Source organism: Microsporum canis, genomic scaffold, assembly GCF_000151145.1.
Source record: "Microsporum canis CBS 113480 supercont1.8 genomic scaffold, whole genome shotgun sequence".
Lineage (NCBI taxonomy): Eukaryota > Fungi > Ascomycota > Eurotiomycetes > Onygenales > Arthrodermataceae > Microsporum > Microsporum canis.
The window spans coordinates 674,483-698,563 of NW_003299162.1; the positions used below are offsets into that span (position 1 = coordinate 674,483).

Genomic DNA, 24,081 nt, shown 5'->3' on the forward strand with positions numbered 1-24,081 from the left:
TAAAGATGCACCAAGGGCGGTGCTGAAATGCCCTCGCCATGCATAAGCCGTACAAGACTTTCGGCCATCGGTCCGGGAGCAAGCAGGCTGAGAAACCTCCAAGGCTGCAGTTAATGGTGCACAGAGTAAGCACGGAGGAGTAATTCCTCGTTGGCAGTCCATTACCAGGATCTACTAAGTTTAGCAGCCGGTGACTTTCGAACAGGGATCCACGGAATGCCTGCACATATTTGAGCAACGGCTGATCCTACGGCTGATCCGGAGATTAACACACCCATGCATGTACTTCGTAACTGTGATAGTTACTGTACATCTCAAATGTCCTGCCCTCAATGAGACCTCCAAATATATCTTCAACCAAGAAGCCCACAAAGGTATGTAGGTCTCCCGCCAATCTTTAGGTAGCCTTCGGCGCCTTCCTGTTCATATTCCTTTTCTTTTCTTCTTCTTCTTTTTTTTTTTTTTTTTGACAACGGTCCTAGTCAGCCATGGATTTTCCAGTGCGCATAGGAAACTTGGCTAGTTTACGCTCTGGTGATGCTGTACTTTGCCTTGCGCGTAATACTCTACTCCTTGGAGTTATTTCCTGGGTCGTTTGGAGACTTTGGAGATTCACAATTGTCCCTAAACTGTTCCCAAGGGACCCAAGGCCACTGCCATATTTGATACCTTGTAAGCATGCCCGCCGCCTGTTGACCGTGCCATATCATAGTTTACTAAATATGCATCAGGGCTCGGTAGGTCAAGGAAGCAAGAAATTAATCAGCGTTTCCCCGAGTTAACCAACAAACACATAGGATGCACATTTGAATTCTTTAAAGACGCTCATGCTCTTCTCAATTCAGGGCTGTATGTGGCAATGTCGAAAATCCGCTGAGGAACCTCTGGCTGACCCAATTTTTCTTGTAGTGGTAACAATCCGCTGCGAGAACCATTTAGCATCACACTGGCTGGTGAGGAGGTGTACGTTGTCGTGAACCCCAACGATGTCGCCCAAGTATACAAGAATAATACTTCGTTGTCATTCGATGTATTTGTTCAGGACCTGATGCTGTCCTGCGGCACAGACACGAGGACGGTGGAAAAGATGAGCGAAGAGCCACCGCGATATATCCCTGGGCGAAACGATTCCAGCCTTAATCCTTCGGGGAAATCACTGGTTAGATTGGCTGTCGATTTCCACCATATCCAGCTGCTCCCAGGCCCAAACTCACAGGCTGGGCCACTGATCGATGTCTTGCTTGGGCATATTAAACGCGGGCTGGCATGGGAGACTCTATCCCAAGGCGAGTGTCTCGGGAGCCAAAAATCCAGTAAGGGAATTCAGGTGTCCCTGCTGGGACTGTGCGGACGTGTCCTAGTAGAAGCAGGAACGAAGACTTATTGGGGCGATAAGCTATGGGGACTGACACCAGACATGCTCAAATCTTTCTATGCCCTAGACCGCGGCGTCTGGAAGCTATTGTTTCAATACCCAAGTGTTTTTTCGAGAGACGCTCTGGCTGCTCGAGACACGATAATTGACATTCTCACTCAATATTACCGCTTACCAAGAGAAGAGCGCGAGGATTGTGCCTGGTTCACAAAGTCGCTAGAAACAGAGTCGAGGAATTTAGGATTGGGGGAGAGTGATATGTCTGCTGCAATCCTCATTATCTTTTTCGTGTAAGTTCACGTTGCTTGGTATGATATTGCTATGCGTCTAACGAAGTCGTTAATGCATAGTGTCAACGGGAATACCTACAAGTTTTGTTTCTGGGTATTGTGCCACCTTCTCAGCGATCCCAGCCTATATGCATCCGTTAAGAAGGAGGTATTCCTTGAAAACCGCACGGATGGGCCTAGCCTCGAGCATCTCACGAACAAGTGCCCAATTCTAGACTCAGTCCTTAGTGAAGTTCTTCGTCTTTACTCGAGCTCAGCCAGTATGCGATATATCACTGAAGACACGTTGATTGGCGGGAAAATCCTTCGTAAGGGCCGGAAAATCATGCTACCGTATCGTCAATTGCACGAAAACCAAGACGTCTTTGGGAACGATTTTTCCAAATTCCGACCCACGCGGTTCATTGAAAAACGGAATTTAACGAGGAGTTCCAGTTACCGTCCATTTGGCGGGGGGGCGACTCTCTGTGCAGGCCGCTTTGTGGCAAGGCAGGAAGTCCTCTGTTTCATCGGCACAGCACTCCACCAGTACGATATTGAGCGGCTGGAAGACCCGAATGATATACCACGGTTTCCCAGAGTTGATAGCGCAAAGCCGACATTTGGGATTATGGCCCCCCTGGAAGGAGACGATCTCAGGGTATATATCACCCCCAAAAACATGTAGATAGCTAGTATCAAAGAGATGTTGTAACGGGGCCACACGTTGAGCCATATAGTGTTTAAAGCAACTGTTAAGATATGGTGTAAGCCAATAGCATGAAATTTTCTACCGACGACGTTGGAAGTTGTTGAATGTCGATACAGCGTTGATTCATCATCTACAGGATTCGTGCCGGCTCTTCCAAACAGTGACGACCACCACGATGATAGCATACCAGATCTTTAGCTTCCAAGGTTCTAGCAGCAACGGCGATGATTCAACTGGCGGTCTGTTCCATATGGACGTGGAAAGAGAATCCGTCAGCGGGTATGAAGACGGACGTGACACCGAGTGGAGAAACCTGGGTGTAGGTAGACATGAGGATGTGCAATGCCTAACCCACGGGTATTTGGGTGGTCAAATCTGAGCACTTCTAAAAAGTCTTGGGTAAGACTTGGGTGGGTAGGCTTATTTAAGATAGATTTCAGGTAACCTATAGAGCCTATACCCAAAAGCTTGGGTACGGAGAAACCCGCGCCCACGGTGAGCATCTTTGGAACCCCCCGGGTTTGACCGGGCCCGCACATCCTCATGTCTAGTTGCGTGGAGGTGGAGATGGCGGTGAAGCCGGGGAAGAAGAAGTCCACAATAGAGATCCAGGGCGTGGTTGGCAGTGGCACAGAGCCCGCGCTGTTGAATGCGTTCATTATAGGAGAAGTATAGCACCGCGGGGCCGTAACTGTTCGACAGCTAAATAGACAATGAGAGCTCAAATGTGAGCTTCGAGTTCTTAGTATCCGCCCATGAATTTGCGGGCGTAGTTCACTCCTTTTATGAAATCCCCCCACTCGCTTTCGTAGTCATCCCCTTAGTCTGAATAAGCGTGTAAACAGCTCGATATGCAAGCGCCTCCTAGGCCTGGTATGCTGATGGGTAGGCGAAGAATGGGTACAAATCGACTGTTTACCCAGTTCAGGCCTTGCATATCGTTATTGAGAAGCCGTAGGGGTTTGTCACATTCGTTAATACCATCTATTGTGCAACATATATGCGACCTTGATTGGCTCCTCGGTGCGTATCAAAATGTCTGACCCCCGTGTATCTCTCAAAAGTAATCCCACATACTCCTGCCAAATTTATTGTACTGGGACACTGCCCAGCCAAAAGATAGAGCGCTTCCCACCCATGGTGAGTTAGTCAAGTATATGAATGTCGCACGTCGCGATCTACTGGGCTTAAACCATTAATTTGCTTTCCCCTGCCTGTAACTGTTCTATCGTACTCCTCTTCGTCAAACAGTTTAATACTTATGTATTCTTCTTTCCCTCTCAGTGCTTTGGAGGGGCTAAGTGAGGAGGAAGTTTCCTCCCTCAAGCTGGGTTAGTTGGGTATTGTTGCAGCCAAGCCCCTATTTATACGGATAACTTAAGCATGAAGGCCCAATTAACGCAACACATAATGAGCCAAAATTATTCAGCCACTATCGAAGCGGGAACGCCAGCGGGAAAACCCTTTCGAAGCCTGTTTTCCATACCCCTGCCGCCCATAACTACTAGACCATGGCATTGTTGTCCCATGACCCCATCGCTGTTTACTATGTATATGGTGTGGCCCGATTAAGACGTACGCATAGAAAAACAGACGTACGGGACGCGTCGGTTAGGATGTAGGGTTGGCCATCCACCAACAGGAACAGCGCGTGATTTCTTCGCACATATAATCGGGGCGGCTGTTGCTGAAAATCACAACTTATGAATATAAAAACTTCCGAACATACACAGCTAGGTTTACATTCCACCACAAATGTTGAACACTGTTATATTGGCACATCTATTTCAAGCTCTAGCTCTTCCACAAATCACGATCGTGATATACCTCCTTTTTAGTGTACTATGTGCCAATTCCTTGAACGGGTGCACCGTTGTGGTCACTACCACAAGTCTCTGAGTACGCCCTGTGCTGAAGCCAAGAGAAAGAAAGAGGCGTGCAGAGATGCAAACTCCACGCAAGCGGTCACAACTGGTTTGGCTGGCTGTGGTCTTCAAGGGTGTGATGGTAAAGCTTCCCCTATGCGTGAGGGGCCAGGTTTGTATCTCAACAATGGGCAAATGGAAAGAAACCACCCCGCTGAAGTTCATGACTAGGAAACTGGGAAAATGGCGGATTCGACCACACAGATATCGATTGGAGCGAATACTGAGCGCCCTCAACAGGGATGAGCATTCTCAACGCGGGACGTGGTTTGGGGGAAGTTTCTGTGGATGTTGTCGCCCGAGATGAGATATGATGTAGGGTAGATTAAGCCGTGATGCGGGGTCATCTATCACCGCGCCAAATGCGACACCCTCCAAGAGCTCTCTCTCTCTCATATTGCCACTAAGCTCAGCCATTGCCAGTAGAAGTTTACCGTAGGCCCAGATATCATTTCTCTGGCGTGCTTCAAACGGTAAAGAAAGGGGGTCCAAGATATCTCGAAGCTCTGGCGCTAGCCATTCATGGGTAACCCCACCAATACCGCTTATGTCGATTAGAACGGCATTATCCTCACTATCGATCACAATGTTAGAGGGTTTAAGATCCATATGCGTGATATTTCTTAGATGTAACTGGTTGAGACCATCGGCAATCTGGAGCGCCCATCTGCGCCAGGGGAGGTTTCTTCCATCTAGCTTGTTTAATATTAGCTCCAACGTTCCGCCCGAATAATACTCAAGCAGGACCCCTCGTATAACAGGTATGTCATTAACTCGAACTGTAGTCAAATATGGATTTCTGGAGATAATAACAGCAACTAACTGTACTATGTTGGGTACGTGCCGGAACTGTATAAGATTATATAGCTCTTGCTGCATAACATCACTATCTCTCGGGCAGTAAAAAGGCCTATCAATCTCTTTGTAGATGTACCATCTTCCGCCGTCGTCAAGCTTAGCTCGAGAAATCCAGGGAACCACACTTGGGATTTCTTCCTTTAGTTTGATATCAGATATCCATCTCGTTGGCACGGGCAACTCTTCTACCTGCTGGGGGTATACCACCCGAGAGACATCCTCCCGTACTGTATATCTCAGCTTGTTGGCGACCTTAACAAATCTGTTTTCGGGCGTAAAAGGAGGGATAAATTTTTGTTTTAATGGAAGCGCCCCCGACTGGGAATCTGGGGGAATCAAATCTTGAGGGATCGGTTGTGTTATGGAAGTCAGCTCGACCTCCGTAACAGTGTCGTCGATGAGGGGAGGAAGGGAATCGAAATCGATATGCAAGATAAAAGTCTCGAACTCGAGGCGCCTTTCTGGTTTTTTCTTCCTCGTCTGGCTGGGTACCCTGTACCTAAAGGACACCTTGATATGCCATCTCTTATGGCCTGAACGGGCGATAGCGCGTACTGAATAATACGGAAGCTCAAACCCATTGGCACAGCGGTAAGTCTCTTTCTCCTCGTACGACCGCGGAATGAACTCGATCTTGAATGATGCCATGATAGATGAACAGTTTGTGGTTGAGAACGTAGGATATCAACAAATATGGCCATTTATAATTCCGAAAGCTCTAGATTATGTCAGCTGTTACCCAACCTGCTTGGCTTATTAGCTTTATTCTATATATTTAAATTATTTAAATTACTCAATATATCTATTTATAGCTTATATAAGCTAGAGGAGTATATTAAATATTATACTTAATTAGTACTATAGTTAGATTATATATACTACCTCTATTATATTTAGTAGAGACTTATACCTATACTTAAGCCTTTTAAGCTTACTAACGTTAAAGGGTGAGATAGAAGATGATGTAAGAGAATTGGCTCGGTGGTCTTCGTCGCCAGAAACATAGAAAACGCAGCGGCATCATTCTATATCATGCCCTCCAACGATCAAGTATAGGCTCTCATATTGTCAAACGCTCCTGCGCCATGGAAGTCTTGGTCGAACTCTTCAGCGCATTTCAGAGCCGTTTCTATATGTGTGATGGTTACTGTCCTTCCCTTGGCTAATGCAAATGCGGCTCGGGCAATGTTTTTGATCTAAATATGCCGTGTTAGTCACCGCACACGGCATGGGTATATTGATTGCTTACCTGTCGCCCATTCGAGCTTTTATTCAGAAGCCTCTCCAGCTCCGTTCCCGAAATTTTTGCACCTGCGTTGCTCAATTGTTTTTTCCATACCCGGGCTTTCGCATCCTTGCTTAGCGATTCATACCTGATACTAACATGTATCCGGCTCTGCATGGCCGGGTCTAGCGTGCTGTGTCGGTTGGTCGTAAGGAACATGATCCCTTCGAAATACTCGAGCGAGCGGAGAAACACAGAGACGAGAGCATTGTGTTGCAGACCTTGGAGGCTGCGCTCGCTCAGAAAAACATCAGCTTCATCCAGGAGCAATATCGCATCCCAGCGACGAACGAGGTCAAGGACTCTAGACAGATGGCCTTCCAAGTCTTCCGTCTTGATTCCGAAATCGCCGGCACAGGCCTATTGAAGTCAGAGCGAGACCGCACAAGGGGGCTGGAGGACAAACCGAGTAGAGCGGTCTTCGGAGGAGGTCTGCGGTACTCTCCGCTGTTAAAGTTTTCCCAACCCCAGGAGGCCCGCTGTGAAAGCCAGCATTAACTAGGTAATCATCAAGGCAGCTGAGAGACAACTTACTACAGCAGAAATATTAGACCTTTCCCTTTTCCGACGACAATATCGTCGAACGACGATTTCTCCGACCCAGGTCTGTGGCTCTCCACCATCGTCTTGACCATGGTTTTCTTTTCTTTGGGTATCTCAAGATGATCGAAGGATGACAGCTTGCTCCAGTCGATAGGACGGATATTCGAGACCGAGAATTCCGCTGCTCACATATTAGCGCCGTTAAGATGTTAGGGCGACGTTGATTCTTACCCCAGTCCCTTTTGCTAAGGCTAAAGCCCAGAACTGTTGGGCTACAGAGAATGTACTCCCTGGCCGTCATGTTTTTTGAGTCCAGGTTTCGAGACTTCACCTTCTTCTGGCATTTCTCTCTTTCATACTTACCGTCAGAAAAGGAGAAAAACCTATCCGAGTACTCTTCCTTTACCTCTGACAACCCGTAGTTCGGATTCTTCTCCTTAAACGCCAAGGCGTCAACCATCATACGGCCGGTCACGTGGAATTTGAACGGACCTTTCGGCGTTTTAAGGTGGGCAAAACCTTCATATTCATTATATGAAACACCCTTGAGACTCTCGAACTTGCGACCTCTCTCAACCAGTTCCGCTTCGATCTCGGCTTTTCTGCCGTGATAATTTAGAGGGAATACCCCCAGGTCGGATATCCTTCTGGCCGATCGAAATTTTGGAACCCGGAGCATCGCTGTTACTTCACCAAACACTTTTCCGTCGTAGTCGAGCGAGCGACATTCGATCTCGAAGTAATCCCCTTGGCTGTGTTTTATAAGCTCACCGGAGTCATAAACAAAACATCGGGGTTGCCCTGAACACTGGTCGATCATGAATATAAGTTCATTCGGCTTGAACAACGCCCCAAGGAGCTCAAAGGTAATCTCCTGGTGGTCCAGCAGGGGATTTAAACGATCCTCTAAAGGTGAGAAGTGTTTTTTCAGGAAGTCTACAAGTATGCCAAGCCGTTTCCCGACAATGGACTCGTCCCCAAGGGCCTTATACTGATCCTCGAATTCCGGTACAAAATGGAAGAGAATGTCGGCCGGCACCTGCTACTATCAGATCCATGCCACCATAGAACTTATAAGAGTTAGCGGCCTACCGATGGCTTATCCTCTCGCAAATTGACGGCCAAAACGTTGTCCATCACACGTTGAAGAATACCCACGAGTCCAGACGACTTGAAGTCAAGATATGTCTTAATCTCTCCGGTGATACGGCCTTTGGTAAAGTCAGCTTCTATGTTAGTCCCAATCAGATTTGCAGCGTACCGTGTCTATGTCGAACGACGAAGAGATATTCTTCATATTTGTCGCATGAGTCCGTCGAGATTTCCAGGCCTTCCGTAAGCTCGTAAGCACGCTGCTCCTTGTTCCAGCTTGAAAAGAGTCAGCTTGATCCCTCCTGAGGTTGGTGTGATCTTACATGTCGTTCACAGTCTTGTACTCCAGCTTTGACATGAGCTTCGTTTCCTTATCCAACTTGTCCTCGTCTGCCTGCATGTCTGGCTCGGTGGTTGGGCCGGGGGTGGTCTGCGCAGTACCCGACGATTCCTTTGCTCGAAGGACCTCCATCAGAATATCCTTAAGCTCTTCCCGGGTTACGAAGCTGGGAACGCAAGGAGTACTGTAGTTGGGGGGTGGCGTTGAAGAGGGAGAGGAATGAGGGTGTTTGGGGAGATTCTGGGCTGGGTATCCTGAAGGTGTTATAGCTGGGGAAGAATGTGGGTGCTCCGGTAAAATTTGGCCAGCCGACGTTGGTTTGGCGGAAGAAAGGGACTTATTCATAGTTATAGGCTCGTCCTCTATAGTACACTTGCGGTATTGTTCCTGGCTTGGGCTGCTGGGAGGCGACGGCGGGGCGTCAACGGTTTGACCGGTGAGATTCTCTGTCTGGGCCATAGTGGGCAGGAGGGAGTTTAGGGGATAGATTGGGATATGGTAACTATATCTAGATATTTGAATTGGTCTCGTTGAATGGTTATCTCTGCCTTAGGATTTTAGGGGCGTCTTGCTTCTTTTATGTTCCTGTGAACGAAGGCACTACATTTTCAATTGCTATCAACTTCTCTTTGCTTGCATACGTATTGTTTCCTGCATCATGCAGCTATATCCAAGCCTTCAATCTACTATATTCAGCTATATCGTGCCTATGGATCATAGTTCCATCCGCAGTCTTACATCGCATATGAAGCGAGCCTTGGTCTAGAAGGCGGGGGCAGACCAATCACGATACAATATGTTGCTGTTGCAGGTGGGTCAGCAAAGTGGGATGGAATGGAATGATATGGAATGGAATAAACAAGCCTTAGTAGATCAACGGCCCCACCAAAACTATAAGTACCAACACTTCCTCCATCACATCTCATTTCATTCCATATCATTCCATATCAATCCGTCCCATATTGATTGCTGATCATCGCTATGGACCAGCACACCCCTCAGGCGGCTGTCCCGAACCCCCATAGGCACACAGACAGAACTATTGCCAAGGTTGACCGAAAGGCCGGACAACTAAGAATGATGGGTTTAACAATACACGATCAAGAGCTGTTGGCAAGCCGGTTAGACTTCGTTTGGGGAGAGCCTAAATCCGATAGTACTGGGGCATCGCAAACTGCATGGCGGAAATCTCGAGCTCGTCGTGCATACACAAAGATTCAGGAAGCTAGCGATCATCTTTTCCTTTCTATTGTATTGGCAATCCCGCCAACGGAATGCGCCCAAAAAGCCTTCGACCGTGTTGTAGAGCACTTCCTTCGTCTTGACAACTATGAACAATACAGAATGGGTTTAGACGCGCGCGCCAAACGGTTCTTTGAGTCTACTGCCGCAGCGAAAGGTTTTGCTAGCAGCCGACATTACCTTTGCTTTATGCAAGCCTTGTTTCCTGAAAGTACGTCGCTTTGTTCTGTAACCGAACGATATGTAGCTAACTTTCTGTATAACTATAGGAGAAGAGCGACGTGAGTATAATATATTCATTTACTAAACGTACATAATTAACGTCTCACCCCACAGAAATCCAACTCGCATTTTCCGACATACCCCTTGAAAATATCGAGAAACTGTTCACCATTATGCGCAAAGGAGTCGAAACAAGTACGCAATGGCGGTTGGAGAGAGAACGGGCCCAGACGACAGCCAGTTTTATGACAGCCTTAATTCCAACTGGAGATAAAGACTGCTGCTTCACCATTACAATCGGTCGTGAGGATATGATGCGAAGTGTCCGCCAACTCGGACTTTCTCAACTCAAGCTTTAGTGAATTTTATCTCGCACCCTAGCACCTCACACGAGTGCCATGGCGGAATATAGAACGAACGTTCTGTTTTGTCTGCCCATCCTTCTATAAGAATCGTGACCCAATCACGCTTACGGACTCGTACAAATCCGTCTCTAAAAAATATCCATTTGTCGGATTCTTCGCCCTCGTGTAGTCCGTCTGCGCGCATCCACACATTGTAAACTGTCTGAGTTTTGAAGGTTGAGTCAGTATTTGCGGGTAAACTGTCTCTATGGTTATCTCACCGTCTGCAAGTCCGCTTGCTCTTTTTCTTGTATTGTATCTCGCTCAGCCATAGAATAATTTGGGAAGCCGTCCGTCGAGTTCAAGAAGTAGCACTAATTCGATTAATAATCCGCAGCTTCCTAGGCTTCATGAGTACGACGTGAAGTGAGGATATCAGTCGTTTTATAATCGCTTGTGTAGGAAAGACTTACGGTGAGTTGATATAGAGATAGATGACATGTCCAAGCGAGTATCGGGTTCTAGGGACAAGCAGTACCCAGGGATCCGAATGAAAGCACAGAAATTTTCCATCAGGCTCTTAATAGTATAAATCATGAGTGAACTAAGAAGGTTGGAGGGGTTAGGCCAACCAACTATCATGTGACGAAACCCCCCACTACTCTTACGGCGGACTATACATAGTATGTGCCATGCTCTCAAAATTCGTTTTATAACAAACTTACATAAAGGCACGCAGCAAGGTAGTATTCTTATTATATAATTATATTACGAAGTAAAAAGTGGCTATATTATTGGTTAATAATAAAGGTTTTCCTTACTAAACTACTCTCTCTATATTTTATTTATCTTACGTAAGTACCCCTCTTATCTTAAAAATACCCCCTTCTCTCCCTAGGCCTCTTCTACCTTTCTTGACCAGGGTAGATTGCCTCACGAACTCGTCGATGGTAGCTTTATGCGCTGCTGGTATTGGCCCATCTGCAATTTCGAATATGAAGGAAAGTGATCGGGTTGGGCTATCGTCGCGCATAAAAGAGCTACAGCAACAAATGGATAGCGATATTCTTCAAAGGCTGGTTAAGGATTTTGATCCAAAAGGTACAACTTCCACCATCTCTCCATAACTTTATACTTAAGTTTCCTAGCTAGCTCCTGCACGCCGCCCACTACAGCGGCTACCCCTCGTGAGGTTAGCCCGCCTCAACACCGGGAGAGTACGTTTATGCTTTCCCGCCAGCTTTTTCTTCGGCTTTCACTTACCGATTAGGTTCACTTACTGGCGATGTCTACCGACTTACGGCTCAAGATGTTCAACGAGTAATCGAGTCTGGTCAAATCCCAGGTGAAATATGGTTAACAATAACATACTATCCAAATGCGTCGCCCTTTGTGACAATTCCCATCTCGAGAAAACTAAGCCACCATTTCGCAACGCAACGACCACAGATGATGTAACCAAGTCAAGCCCTCTTCTTCCAAATCACCTTTCGATATAGCCAACCCGAAGAGATCCGATAGTGTAGTAGTGCCAGTCCGGGCTCCAGGGAATTAACACCACATTTCCTTGTTCGTCCATCCCTATTCCACCAACGTATTCGTTGCTAGCTGATTCATGGACAAATATTGCGCCACGGTTATCTCTGATATCGACAACGACAAAGGAAGTTTTTTCTGGAGGTTTGATTCTGACATTATTTGCCGATGGTTGCCAATCCGTATCATGGTTGTCGTCGCAGATGGTCTATGAGCTTATTAGCGTCCCCAACCCAGTGATATATATTGAGGATATTTTCCTACCTCCTTTTTGGTTCTGAGCTCCTTCTCTTTCCAGACCATTACTTTGAGCGTTAGGCGTCTTCTTTCCTCTCCTTGCCCGCTAGAATTTATCGTTATAGCTTAGCAGAGGTGACCTTAATATCTCTGGAATAAATTAATTTCAAGTTAGCTAGACAGGTATTTATATTTCCTTCAGTCATACAACACACATCAGATGCAAGATGGGGCAGATGACTATCACTGTTGTCGAAATTTCCGTGGGTGTCTGAAGGTGGGGTTGTAAGTGAATATTTTCTATTACACTACCCGGAAGAGTAAGCTTAACTCAACTGATACCTTGGCTGCAATGGCTGTCCCTGGCGGCTGAGATCGATTCTGATATCGATTGATTTTGATTGATTTGGGCTGATTTGGGCTGATTTGGGCTGATATTTATGAACTCAAGTGTTACAGACCACCTACGGCACAGCTCAGACAACCACATTCATTGGACCAACACAGAGCGGACAGGAAACTTGGGACGAGCGGATCACGTAATTATACGGAATCTAAATTACCAAGGCGCTAGGGAATCTAACGATAGATTCGAGGTTCGAATCTAATAATAGATTTAAAAGTTAAATCTAACGATAGACTTAAGGTTTAAGACTAACGATAGATTTATAAGGAAATAGATAATATAGATTTAGATTAATATATATATAAAGATACTCGTTTCCTACTTTAATTAAGAGTTCTTTTAATACTCGCGATTAAAGTTAACTTTATAGTAAGTTATAGCTTTATAGTACTAATTAATATAAATATACTTCCTTTATCTATCTAATATCCCTTAATAAGCCTTATACCTAATTAACTAGAGCACTACTTTAATTATAATAAGGAACTTATACCTATAGGAGTAAGCTAGACTTAGAGCTATTACCTTAAAGTCGAATACTAGAGTATCTCCGTTTAAATATATCTCTAATAATACTTCGACCTAACTATCCACAAAGAGTTCTTAAGTAATTCTCTCTCTTAAGTATACTTCTAGTTATATAGGCTAAGGAACCCCCTTTATAGTATTAATCGCCTTGTACCTATGATTATAAGAACTAAATATTAATTCCGACTTATTATTTACTCGCCAAAAGTTAAATACAAATTGACTTACGAACCTAATAAAATAGAAGAAAGTTTAGATATATATTCTATACCCCGACAAGTAAGCTAACCTATAGGAAGAATACCTAAAGAAAACTATAGTACCTAATACCGAATCGATAACTTTAGGACCAATGGTTAGTCTATAGGAAGTTATCTAATAGATGAACCTATATATATAATAACTCGAGACAATAATAAATATTAGCTACCCAAGGACGCGGGTTAGTAGGAGAACTCAAGGTCAATAAACCGACGCTATTTAAAGGAGAACGAGGGAAGTTACGAACGTTTCTAGTATAAATAGACCTCTACTTCGTAGTAAATATAATAAGGATTGCGAACGAAACCAATAAAGTACTTACCGCCTTAATATTTCTAGAAGGAATAGCTATAGACTAGTTTAAATCTAATCTACAAGTATAGTTTAATAAACTATAAGATAAAATTAACGATAAGATTATTAATATTCTCGAGTATTATAAAACCTTTATTAATAAACTTAAACTTACCTTCGGCGATATTAATAAGAAGAGAAATATAGTATAGAAGATCTATTAACTTCGATAAACTAGAAGCGTAGTATAATATATATCGGACTTTTAATAGATTATATTATACCTCGAATAGGACGAAGAGGTACTAGCCGACTAATTTTATTAAGGACTTAAGGATAGAGTTAAGGACAAGATAGCACGACTTAAGGAGAGACTAATATAGATATATTAGATAATCGAATAAGCTATTAGGATTAACGCACGACTATACGAAAGAGATATAGAACGGAAAGAATATAACTAGAAATCTAAATAAGGACGCTCTATAAGGTAAATTAATAAATAGTATACTACGCCTATAGAACTAGACGCAACTAAGTAATAAGGATAAAGCGACGACAAAAAGAAACAATACTAGAAATAGAAGCTATATTTCTATTGCGAAAAACTAGAATATTATACCAGAGATTGTAGAAAGAAATAATAGAAAACTAGAAACTAACTTAATACTACTAAGACGCTATTAGCTAGTAAGTAAGAGGGTAACTAAGGAAAGAGGAAACTACAAGGGTACCTTAGGGTAACTATTAGAATACTAATACTAGAACGACAAAATATAGTATTAGAATAAGAAAACGAAGAGTTATAGTAAATTAAGGAGTAAGAAAAACGCTCGAAGAATGACTTTTATAAAGGATAGAATAGCTAGGACTTACTAAAAGAAAGACAAGTATAGATTAAAGAAATCCTAAGAGAGTACGGAGAGTACTGTCCGATAGTTATTAAATAAGGAAAATATACTTACGGATTTAAATACTTAGCTAGAATTTAAAGGAAATACTATACCTAGAGATACCCCGAATAATAGATCTAGGACAAAAAACTCGGATAGGAAAACGTACGCGAAGAAAGAATTATACCCCAAGAAGAAGACCTTAATGAAGTCTTTAATAAAAACGACTATCTAATATAATGTAAGGGGTTAGACCCCTATTCCCTTCTCGGGTCACCGCGCGCTCCGTAATCAACGAGGCAGCAAGGCCTATCTGGAGATACTATCACTAGACTCCCCCTTTTACTCTCGCGTATGTGACCCTTAATACAGTCATATAACCTTAACGCCTAGAGCTATAGCTCTATCCCCTATCACTAACTTCCTTCCTTTTCCCCTTTCTTCTTCTTCCTTATGTGTTTTGTCTTCGACTTACGGATACCCTTAGTTAGTTAAATAGAACTCTCTTCGGCCGTTAACATTACAAAACACATTATTATATTGGTTACATTGGTTATATTGGACACATTGGTTACATTGGACACATTGGTTATATTGGACACATTGGTTACATTAGACACATTGGGTACATCGAGTACACAGAAGATATTAGAAACATTGGTATAGGAACATTGGAATAGAAGATTAGAACGCAATAGATATAGCGGAAGGCCAATATTAGGGCTAGGAGAACAATAGAAATAGACAGTAGAATAGTAACCAGCCACTAAGTTAGTTAGGAGCTTTTCTAGAGTAGTAGAGTACCCTTATGGAGAGGCAGACGGAGTAGATTAGAATCTTAATAGCGTAGCTAGCCACGCTAAGAGAGAGAGTATAGGAGTAGGGGATACCCCTAGTAGTATATCTTACCCCCTAAGCCTCACTAGCCCCCTCGATATAGACACTACCACACCCTAATCGGCCAAAACCCGCCTTACTAAACGCGGAGAAGTTTAGTAGAGAAAGACTATTAGACTATCTATTATAGAGGATAGAAGTTAATGCTAAACTTATAGTAGATAGAGAGTTAATTAGGGGCCCTAGCCAGCGAGTATAGTATATTTTCTCCCGACTAGAAGGAGTAGTAGTAAGGAGAGTCCTTCCCTAGGTAGAGCGTAACTGTTAACGGCCGAAGAGAGTTCTATTCAACTAACTAAGGGTATCCGTAAGTCGAAGACAAAACACATGGGGAAGAAGAAGAAAGGGGAAAAGGAAGGAAGTCGGTGATGGGGGATGGAGCTATAGCTTCAGGCGTTGAGGTCATGTGACCGTGTTGAGGGTCACGTGCGCGAGAGTAAAAAGGGGGAGTCTGGTGATGGCATCTCCAGACAGGCCTTGCTGCCTCGTCGATTACGGAGCGCGCGGTGACCCGAGAAGGGAATAGGGGTCCAACCCCTTACATTACGCCCCCCTTCTGGTTCTCGCTTCGAAAGCGTCGAGGGCGGCGGTCTCCTGTAGCGCCGAGGCTGGTTCCCAGGTTGGCTTGTCCCAGCCCGTCCACTTCACTAGTAGCTGCCGTTGTCCCTTTCTAGTCCGTTCCTTTACTATCTGGTCGACCTCGAATTCTTCGGGCTCCCCGTCCTCGCCAACTATCCCAGGTGGTCGCCAGGCCTGTACTCGCTGCGAAGGTAGTGGGTCTGAGGCTGCAGGACGGAGTAGATTTATATGGAACACATTATGTATCGTCCCGGGGGTATCTAGGCGATAAGCGTGGCTTCCGATCCTCTCTAAGACTCTAAACTTTCCGCATTTCGCGTCAAGCTTCTTAGAGGGTCGGTCCGTCTTGATATTCCGCAAATCTAGCCATACATAATCCCCTACTTCGTACTGCGTGCCTGGGTCCCTAAACCTATTCACAAAATCCTGTTGCTCCTGTTGGGCGGCCGCCATTGAAGCCTGTGCCCATTCGCCAGTTGACTTCAGCTTGTGTAAGATGGCGTCCGCTCGTTGGATAGGGCTCCTTGAGTCAGAAGCTCCTGCCGTCAGGTCTTCCGGAAAATCCACCACGTCTAGATGGTACCCATGCTCTAGGAAGAAGGGGGACACGCCCGTAGCCGCCGCATCTCGGTTATTAATCGCGAGCTCTGCTGAGGGGAGCCAGTCGTGCCAGTCGTCCTGTAGGTAGTTCACGTACTTCCGTAGGTAGGCCTCTACTGTCTGGTTCATCCTCTCAGTGGAACCGTCCGTCTCCGGGTGCCACGCGGTCGATAGGCGCCTCCTTATCCCTAGGACTTGACAGATCCGAGTCCAAAGCGCTCCGGTAAACTGCGTTCCGCGATCCGTGACTATAGCCCGTGGTAGTCCGTGCCGCCTATATATCGTCCTAATAAAGATCTTAGCGACGGTATCGGCGTCTATCTTCTCGCAAGGTTCCAGTATAACCCCTTTGCTTAGCCTATCCGTTATTACCAATAGGGTAGTGCAGCGCTGGCTCTTCGGGAGGTCAGTAATGAAGTCCATAGAGAGTTCACTCCACAATCTATCCGGTACGGGTAAGGGCTTGAGTAATCCTTGTCTTCGGTCCTTCCAGGAGTTTGAGGCTCTGCAGGTCGCGCAGTTCCGTAGGAACTGTCTAATATCTCTCGCGTAGCCTGGCCAGTAGAATTGTCTACCTACTAGGGCGGTTGTAACCTCTCTTCCTGGGTGGCCACTGAGCACAGAGTCGTGGGTATCTTGTACTATTCTTGTCCGTAGTGGTTCGCTATCGGGTACCCACCTCCTCCCTCTCCAGAGCAGTTCGCCGTTTGGTGCTAGAGAGCACTCCGTTATCGATGCCTTTACCCCGAGGTGGACGGGGAACCTCGCTCTCTTCTCCCGTACCGCTTGTTCCAGTGCCAGTATAACGGGGTCATTTCTCCGTGCGTTCTCCCAAATACTCCGCAGTTCGTCGGTCTCAAGGCCAGTCTGGTGATGGCCTCCAGTTCCAGAGGGCGTGATGCCATCACCAGGGTGCCTTAATGGCCTACCGTTGGGCGCTATAGGTAGTACACATACTTCGGGCTTCGCGGAGAGCTTGATGCCAATACCAGGGAGGTCCTCTTTACTACTATTACTTGTGTCGATCCATTCATCCTTTAGTAGTTTTACCTCTCTATAGGCCAACCGTTCGTCTGATATGTCTTTGGGCATATCCTGCTCCCTCCGCGAGAGCGCGTCTGCCATCGAGTTTAGGATCCCTGGCCGATAGATCATCTTGAAGTTAAACCGGCTCAGGAATTCTGCCCATCTCATCTGTCGCTCTGTTAGCCGTCGGACCGTTGCAAAGTACTCCAGGTTCTTATGGTCTGTTAGGATTCTAAAAGAGCCAACTGCTAGGAGTTCCGCTTCCCATTCTTCTAAGCACCGGATAACTGCGAGTAGTTCCTTGTCATAGATCTCGTAGTTACACTCGGCCGGGGAGTTCCTTTTTGAGTAGAAGGCGCAGGGGCGAAGAAGGCCCTCGTTGTCGTACTGCATTAAGGTGCCTCCCACCACATATCCGGAAGAGTCAGTTTCTAGTATAGTCTCCTGTTCCGGGTCAAATTGCAAAAGGGTAGGCTCGGCCACAAATTTCTTCTTGAGTTCATTAAAGGCCGCATCAGCCTCTGACGTCCACTTAAACTCGGCATCCTTCTTAGTAAGTTCCGTTAAGGGGGCCGCTATCCTTGAGAAGTCCTTTATAAATCTCCGATAAAAGTTTGCGAACCCTAGGAACCCTCGCACCCCTTTTACCGATTGCGGTGCTTGCCAGTCCAGAATAGCGTTAACCTTCGCGGGGTCCATCTTGATTCCTTCTTTAGTATCGATAATAAACCCGAGATACTTAGTAGAAGTAACTTCGAATTCGCTCTTATTAATATCGATAGGTAGTCCTGCCTCTCTTAGTTTCTGGAGCACTCTCTTTACCTGCGCTCTGTGTTCCTCGAGGGGCCCTTCTGTGAAAATCAAGATATCGTCAATATAGGCTGATACGAATTCGTCCAGGAAGTCCCGTAGTACCCAGTTGATATATCGTTGGAATGTGCTCGGTGCATTAGCTAGACCAAATGGGGTTACGAGCCATTCGTATAGGCCGTACCGTGTCCTAAACGCCGTCATCCATTCCGATCCTTCCGCTATCCGAAGCTGGTGAAAGGCAGCAATCACATCGAGCTTAGTGAACCATTTCGCCTTCGAAATCCGCTGTAGTGTCTCATTTATTAGAGGAAGGGGGTATCTATCCTTCCGGGTGATCTTGTTTAGGCCCCTATAGTCAACGCAGAACCTCAGTCCTCCTCCTGGCTTCTTGGCAAACAGTACAGGGGCGGCCGCAGGTGAGTTGCTCACGCGGATAAACCCTTTCTCTAGTAGTTCCGTAAGGGTTTTCCGAAGCACCAATAGCTCGCCTCTGGACATGTTGTAGAGGGGGCCCCAGGGGATCTTTGGCTTGTTTCCCCGTTCGTCCTGTTCGACTAGCTCGATCTCGTGATCGATGCCTGGTCTATGTGGGGACAGCGTTTCTGCTACCTTCTGGTCGAACACGTCCAGGTACTCGTAATACTGCGGCGGTAGCTTCGTTCTGGGATCCGTCCGTGGCTTTACCTTTAGAGCCTTCTCGATGTCCGCCATGCTCGCTGCGAATATTTCGACAGGAGCTGTCTGGTGAAGACTTCCACAGACAGGCTCTGTTGTCACCTGTGCGCACAGCGTACTCTGTGCAGTGGGCTCGATAGGGGCCGTCTGGTGATGGCATCGCCAGACCGGCCTTGTTGGTGCTTGTGCACCTTGTCCTACAGACTCGCTGGGAGCCGTCTGGTGATGGCATCGCCAGACCGGCCTTGTTGGTGCTTGTGCACCTTGTCCTACAGACTCGCTGGGAGCCGTCTGGTGATGGCATCGCCAGACCGGCCTTGTTGGTGCTTGTGCACCTTGTCCTACAGACTCGCTGGGAGCCGTCTGGTGAGGTCTTCGCCAGATAGATTCTGACGTTGTTCGTGGACGGCACCCTGCCTCCTGCTCATCGAGGTCTCCCTTTTGCGCCTTCTCCCTCCTTGCTCTCCTGTATAAGCAGCTAAAGGCTGCGGCTGAAATTTCCTTTATATCCATTTTCCTCTGCATGTCCCCTACCTCTACTCTAACCCCTGTCCGATTAAAAACCAATGTCCTCGTCTGTTTTTCCAATGAGGCGTCCTGATCCGCCATCCAACCCCTTCCCAATATAATGTCGTACCCTGCTGCCCGCGGCAGGATATACATGAACACACGCTCCTGTCGGTTGCCCGCGATATCTAGGGTCATGTACCCTACTTCTGTTATCGTCTCGCCCGTCGGTCCATTCACACCGGAGAGTGCACGTGGTGTGATTGGAATACGCTTAATACGCTGCTTCCTGGCAAAGGCTGATGTTATTACTCCATAGGCTCTACAGCCAGTATCTATCATAGTTCTAGCTACAGCGGTTTGATTCACTATAGCATCTACAACGATGTGTGGACTTTCCATCTTTCCTTTCTGGAACCTTTGCCATTCTTGCAGTATATCTTCTCGGGGCTCCTGTGTGCGCTTTAACACAGGAGCTAGTCTTTTCCCTGGCCCGAGTAGTTGGCGTCCTCCTCCTCTTCTAGGTCTGGCGGTGGTCCCGACGCCGCCGGGGTCACATCTGTGACCTGTGTTGTTGGGCGTGGCGGCAGGTAAGGGCAAGCTGCGACGAAGTGGCCTGCGCCTCCGCAGCGTAGGCACCTACGGCCCTGCCTACGCTTTTCCCTCTCTTCAGGCGACGCCCACTTAGCACGGCGAGCTGGCTTCTGGGCGGTGCTGTCAATATCCATAGGGTCCCCTCGAGGGACCGCTGGGGCGAGAGCGCGGGGCTGCTGGTTCTGAGAGCTCCATGCTCTGTAACCTTGGAGCCCGATGCGCTGGGCCTGGGCCACTCGCTGTGCCTCTCTAGACCTATCATCCGTTCGCCTAAGGAGGGAGCAGTAGTCCTCGTAGGACTCGGGGGTATCTACTCCAATCATATACTCTAGGAGCTTAGGGTCTAGGGCCATCTGCAGTGCTCCTATCTTTGCTGTGTCGTCCCAAGTGTGGCCTCCTGCTTCCATAATAACTTGATCAAATTCTGCAAGAAACTCAGCCAGTGCTCGCTTCCCTTGGCGTATAGTGTACACCCGCCGCCTGGCCTTCTCCTGCCGAGCTGGGTCGACGAAAAGGTGGTCCAGGTAAGCACAGAAATGTGCTGGTGTAAACTGGCTTGGGTCGTACTGGTTGCGCTCTACCCAGGGAAGGACTCTCCTCGCTGCTACTCCTTCTAGTCGGGAGAAAATATACCATACTCGCTGGCTAGGGCCCCCAATTGACTCCCCATCCACTGTAAGTTTAGCGTTGACTTCCATCCTCCATGATGGATAGTCCAATAGTCTTTCTCCACTGAACTTCTCCGCGTTTGGTAAGGCGGGTTTTGGCCGATCAGGGTGTGGTGGTGTCTGTATCGAGGGGGCCGGTGAGGCTTGGGGGGTGAGATGTGCTACTAGGGGTGTCCCCTGCTCCTGTACCCTCTCTCTCAGCGTGGCTAGCTGCGCTGTTAAGGTTCTGATCTGCTCCGTCTGCCTCTCCATAAGGGTACTCTGCTGCTCTAGAAAAGCTCCTAACCAACTCGGTGGCTGGTTACTATTCTGCTGTCCATTTCCATTGTTCTCCTGGCCCTGACGTTGGCCTTCCGCTGTATCCATTGCGTTCCAATCTTCCATTCCAATGTTCCTATACCAATGTTTCCAATATCTTCTGTGTACTCGATGTACCCAATGTGTCCAATGTAACCAATGTGTCCAATGTAACCAATGTGTCCAATGTAACCAATGTGTCCAATATAACCAATGTATCCAATATGACCAATGTGTCCAATGTAACCAATATAACCAATATAATGATGTGTTTTGTAATGTTAACGGCCGAAGAGAGTTCTATTCAACTAACTAAGGGTATCCGTAAGTCGAAGACAAAACACATGGGGAAGAAGAAGAAAGGGGAAAAGGAAGGAAGTCGGTGATGGGGGATGGAGCTATAGCTTCAGGCGTTGAGGTCATGTGACCGTGTTGAGGGTCACGTGCGCGAGAGTAAAAAGGGGGAGTCTGGTGATGGCATCTCCAGACAGGCCTTGCTGCCTCGTCGATTACGGAGCGCGCGGTGACCCGAGAAGGGAATAGGGGTCCAACCCCTTACAAGTATTAAGCTCTCCGCGAAGCCCGAAGTATATATACTACCTATAGCGCCTAACGGGCAACCGACAGGAGCGTGTGTTTATATATATCCTGCCGCGGGCAGCAGGGTACGATATTATATTGGGAAGGGGTTGGATAGCGGATCAGGACGCCTTATTAGAAAAATAGACGAGGACATTGGTTTTTAATCGGACAGGGGTTAGAGTAGAGGTAGGGGACATGTAGAGGAAAATAGATATAAAGGAAATTTTAGCCGCAACCTTTAGCTACTTATATAGGAGAGCAAGGAGGGAGAAGGCGCAAAAGGGAGACCTCGATAAGTAGGAGGCAGAGTACCGTCCACGAACAACGTCAGAATCTATCTGGCGAAGACCTCACTAGACGGCTTCTAGCGAGTCTATAGGACAAGGTGCATAAGCACCAACAAGGCCGGTCTAGCAATACTATCACCAGACGGCTCCTAGTGAGTCTATAGAACAAGGTACACAAGCACTAATAAGGCCGATCTAGCGATGCTATCACCAGACGGCCCCTATCGAGCCCACTACACAGAGTATACTATACGCATAGGTAATAATAGAGCCTATCTATAGAAGTCTTCACCAGACAGCTCCTATCGAAATATTCGCAGCGAGTATAGCAGATATTAAGAAGGCTCTAAAGGTAAAGCCACGGACGAATCCTAGAACGAAGCTACCGCTATAGTATTACGAGTACCTAGATGTATTCAACTAGAAGATAGTAGAAATACTATCCCTATATAGATTAGGTATCGATCACGAGATCGAGCTAGTCAAATAGAATAAACGGGGAAATAAGCTAAAGATCCCCTAGGGCCCTCTCTATAATATATCTAGAGGCGAGCTATTAGTACTTTAGAAAACCCTTACGGAACTACTAGAGAAAGGGTTTATCCGCGTAAGTAACTTACCTACGGCCGCCCCTATACTATTTACTAAGAAGCTAGGAGGAGGACTAAGGTTCTGCGTTAACTATAGAGGCCTAAATAAGATTACCCGAAAGGATAGATACCCCCTTCCTCTAATAAATAAGATACTATAGCGGATTTCGAAGGCGAAATAGTTTACTAAGCTTAATATAATTACTACCTTTTACTAGCTTCGGATAGCGGAAGGATCGAAATAGATAATAGCGTTTAAGACATAGTATAGCCTATATAAATAGCTCGTAACCCTATTTAGTCTAGCTAATATACCGAGTATATTCTAATAATATATTAACTAGATACTATAGGACTTCCTAGACGAATTCGTATTAGCCTATATTAACGATATCTTAATTTTTATAGAAGGGCCCCTCGAGGAATATAGAGCGTAGATAAAGAGAGTACTCTAGAAACTAAGAGAGGTAGAACTATCTATCGATATTAATAAGAGCGAATTTAAAGTTACTTCTACTAAGTATCTCGAGTTTATTATTAATACTAAAGAAGGAATTAAGATAGACCCCGCAAAGGTTAACGCTATTCTAGACTAGTAAATACTATAATTAGTAAAAGGGGTATAAGAGTTTCTAGAGTTCGCAAACTTTTATTAGAGATTTATAAAGGACTTCTTAAGGATAGCGGCTCCCTTAACAGAACTTACTAAGAAGAATATCGAGTTTAAGTAGATATTAGAGGCTAATACGGCCTTTAATAAACTTAAGAAGAAATTTATAGCCGAGTCTACCCTTTTATAATTTAACCTAAAATAGGAGACTATACTAGAAACTAACTCTTCCGGATATATAGTAGGAGGCACCTTAATATAGTATAATAACGAGGGCCTTCTTCGCCTCTATATCTTCTACTTAAAAAGGAACTCCCCGGCCGAGTATAACTACGAGATCTATAATAAGGAACTACTTGTAGTTATTTAGTACTTAGAAGAATAGAAAGCGGAACTCCTAGTAGTTGGCTCTTTTAGAATTTTAATAGACTATAAGAACTTAGAGTACTTTATAATAGTCCGACGGCTAATAGAGTAATAGATAAAATAGGTAGAATTTCTAAGCCGGTTTAACTTTAAGATAATCTATCGGCTAGGGATTCTAAACTTAATAGTAGACGCGCTCTTATAGAGGGAGTAGAATATACTTAAAGATATATTAGACAAACGGTTAGCCTATAGAGAGATAAAACTACTAAAGGATAAATAGATCGATATAAATAATAGTAGTAAAGAGGACCTCTCTAGTATTAGTATTAAGCTCTCCGCGAAGCCCAAAGTATATATACTACCTATAGCGCCTAATAGTAGACTATTAAGGCACCCTAGTAATAGTATTACGCCCTCTAGAACTAGAGGCTATTACTAGACTATCCTTAAGACTAATAAACTGCGGAGTATTTAGGAGAACGTACGGAGAAATAACCCCGTTATACTAGTACTAAAATAAGCGGTATAGGAGAAGAGAGTAAGGTTCCTCGTCTACCTCGAGGTAAAGGTATCGATAATAGAGTACTCTCTAGCACTAAACGGCGAACTACTCTAGAGAGGGAGA

The 24,081-nt window shown here is 45.8% G+C and overlaps 6 protein-coding genes across 6 annotated transcripts; 3 read left to right on the forward strand and 3 right to left on the reverse strand.

The window, feature by feature from the left end:
• Positions 1–38: 38 nt before the first annotated feature.
• On the forward strand, positions 39–2,332 carry MCYG_08189 (conserved hypothetical protein; the record flags this gene model as incomplete). Its single annotated transcript, XM_002843060.1, has 5 exons — positions 39–125; positions 303–374; positions 641–672; positions 910–1,665; positions 1,726–2,332. 5 exons carry the CDS (start codon positions 39–41, stop codon positions 2,330–2,332), a joined length of 1,554 nt encoding a protein of 517 aa, XP_002843106.1.
• Positions 2,333–2,531: 199 nt separating this feature from the next.
• On the forward strand, positions 2,532–3,031 carry MCYG_08190 (uncharacterized protein; the record flags this gene model as incomplete). Its single annotated transcript, XM_002843061.1, has 2 exons — positions 2,532–2,713; positions 2,908–3,031. 2 exons carry the CDS (start codon positions 2,532–2,534, stop codon positions 3,029–3,031), a joined length of 306 nt encoding a protein of 101 aa, XP_002843107.1.
• A 1,502-nt stretch (positions 3,032–4,533) lies between these two features.
• MCYG_08191 (protein kinase domain-containing protein) lies at positions 4,534–5,787 on the reverse strand (the record flags this gene model as incomplete). Its single annotated transcript, XM_002843062.1, has 1 exon — positions 4,534–5,787. The coding sequence occupies one exon, from the start codon at positions 5,785–5,787 to the stop codon at positions 4,534–4,536; it is 1,254 nt and encodes a 417-aa protein (XP_002843108.1).
• A 398-nt stretch (positions 5,788–6,185) lies between these two features.
• MCYG_08192 (conserved hypothetical protein) lies at positions 6,186–8,858 on the reverse strand (the record flags this gene model as incomplete). The annotated part of the gene is made up of 8 exons (XM_002843063.1): positions 6,186–6,335; positions 6,389–6,784; positions 6,831–6,903; positions 6,959–7,148; positions 7,199–8,006; positions 8,060–8,178; positions 8,229–8,335; positions 8,383–8,858. 8 exons carry the CDS (start codon positions 8,856–8,858, stop codon positions 6,186–6,188), a joined length of 2,319 nt encoding a protein of 772 aa, XP_002843109.1.
• A 337-nt stretch (positions 8,859–9,195) lies between these two features.
• On the forward strand, positions 9,196–9,948 carry MCYG_08193 (conserved hypothetical protein; the record flags this gene model as incomplete). Its single annotated transcript, XM_002843064.1, has 3 exons — positions 9,196–9,210; positions 9,402–9,852; positions 9,911–9,948. 3 exons carry the CDS (start codon positions 9,196–9,198, stop codon positions 9,946–9,948), a joined length of 504 nt encoding a protein of 167 aa, XP_002843110.1.
• Positions 9,949–11,287: 1,339 nt separating this feature from the next.
• Positions 11,288–12,046, reverse strand: MCYG_08194 (conserved hypothetical protein; the record flags this gene model as incomplete). Its single annotated transcript, XM_002843065.1, has 4 exons — positions 11,288–11,376; positions 11,488–11,537; positions 11,695–11,951; positions 12,008–12,046. 4 exons carry the CDS (start codon positions 12,044–12,046, stop codon positions 11,288–11,290), a joined length of 435 nt encoding a protein of 144 aa, XP_002843111.1.
• Positions 12,047–24,081: the final 12,035 nt, after the last annotated feature.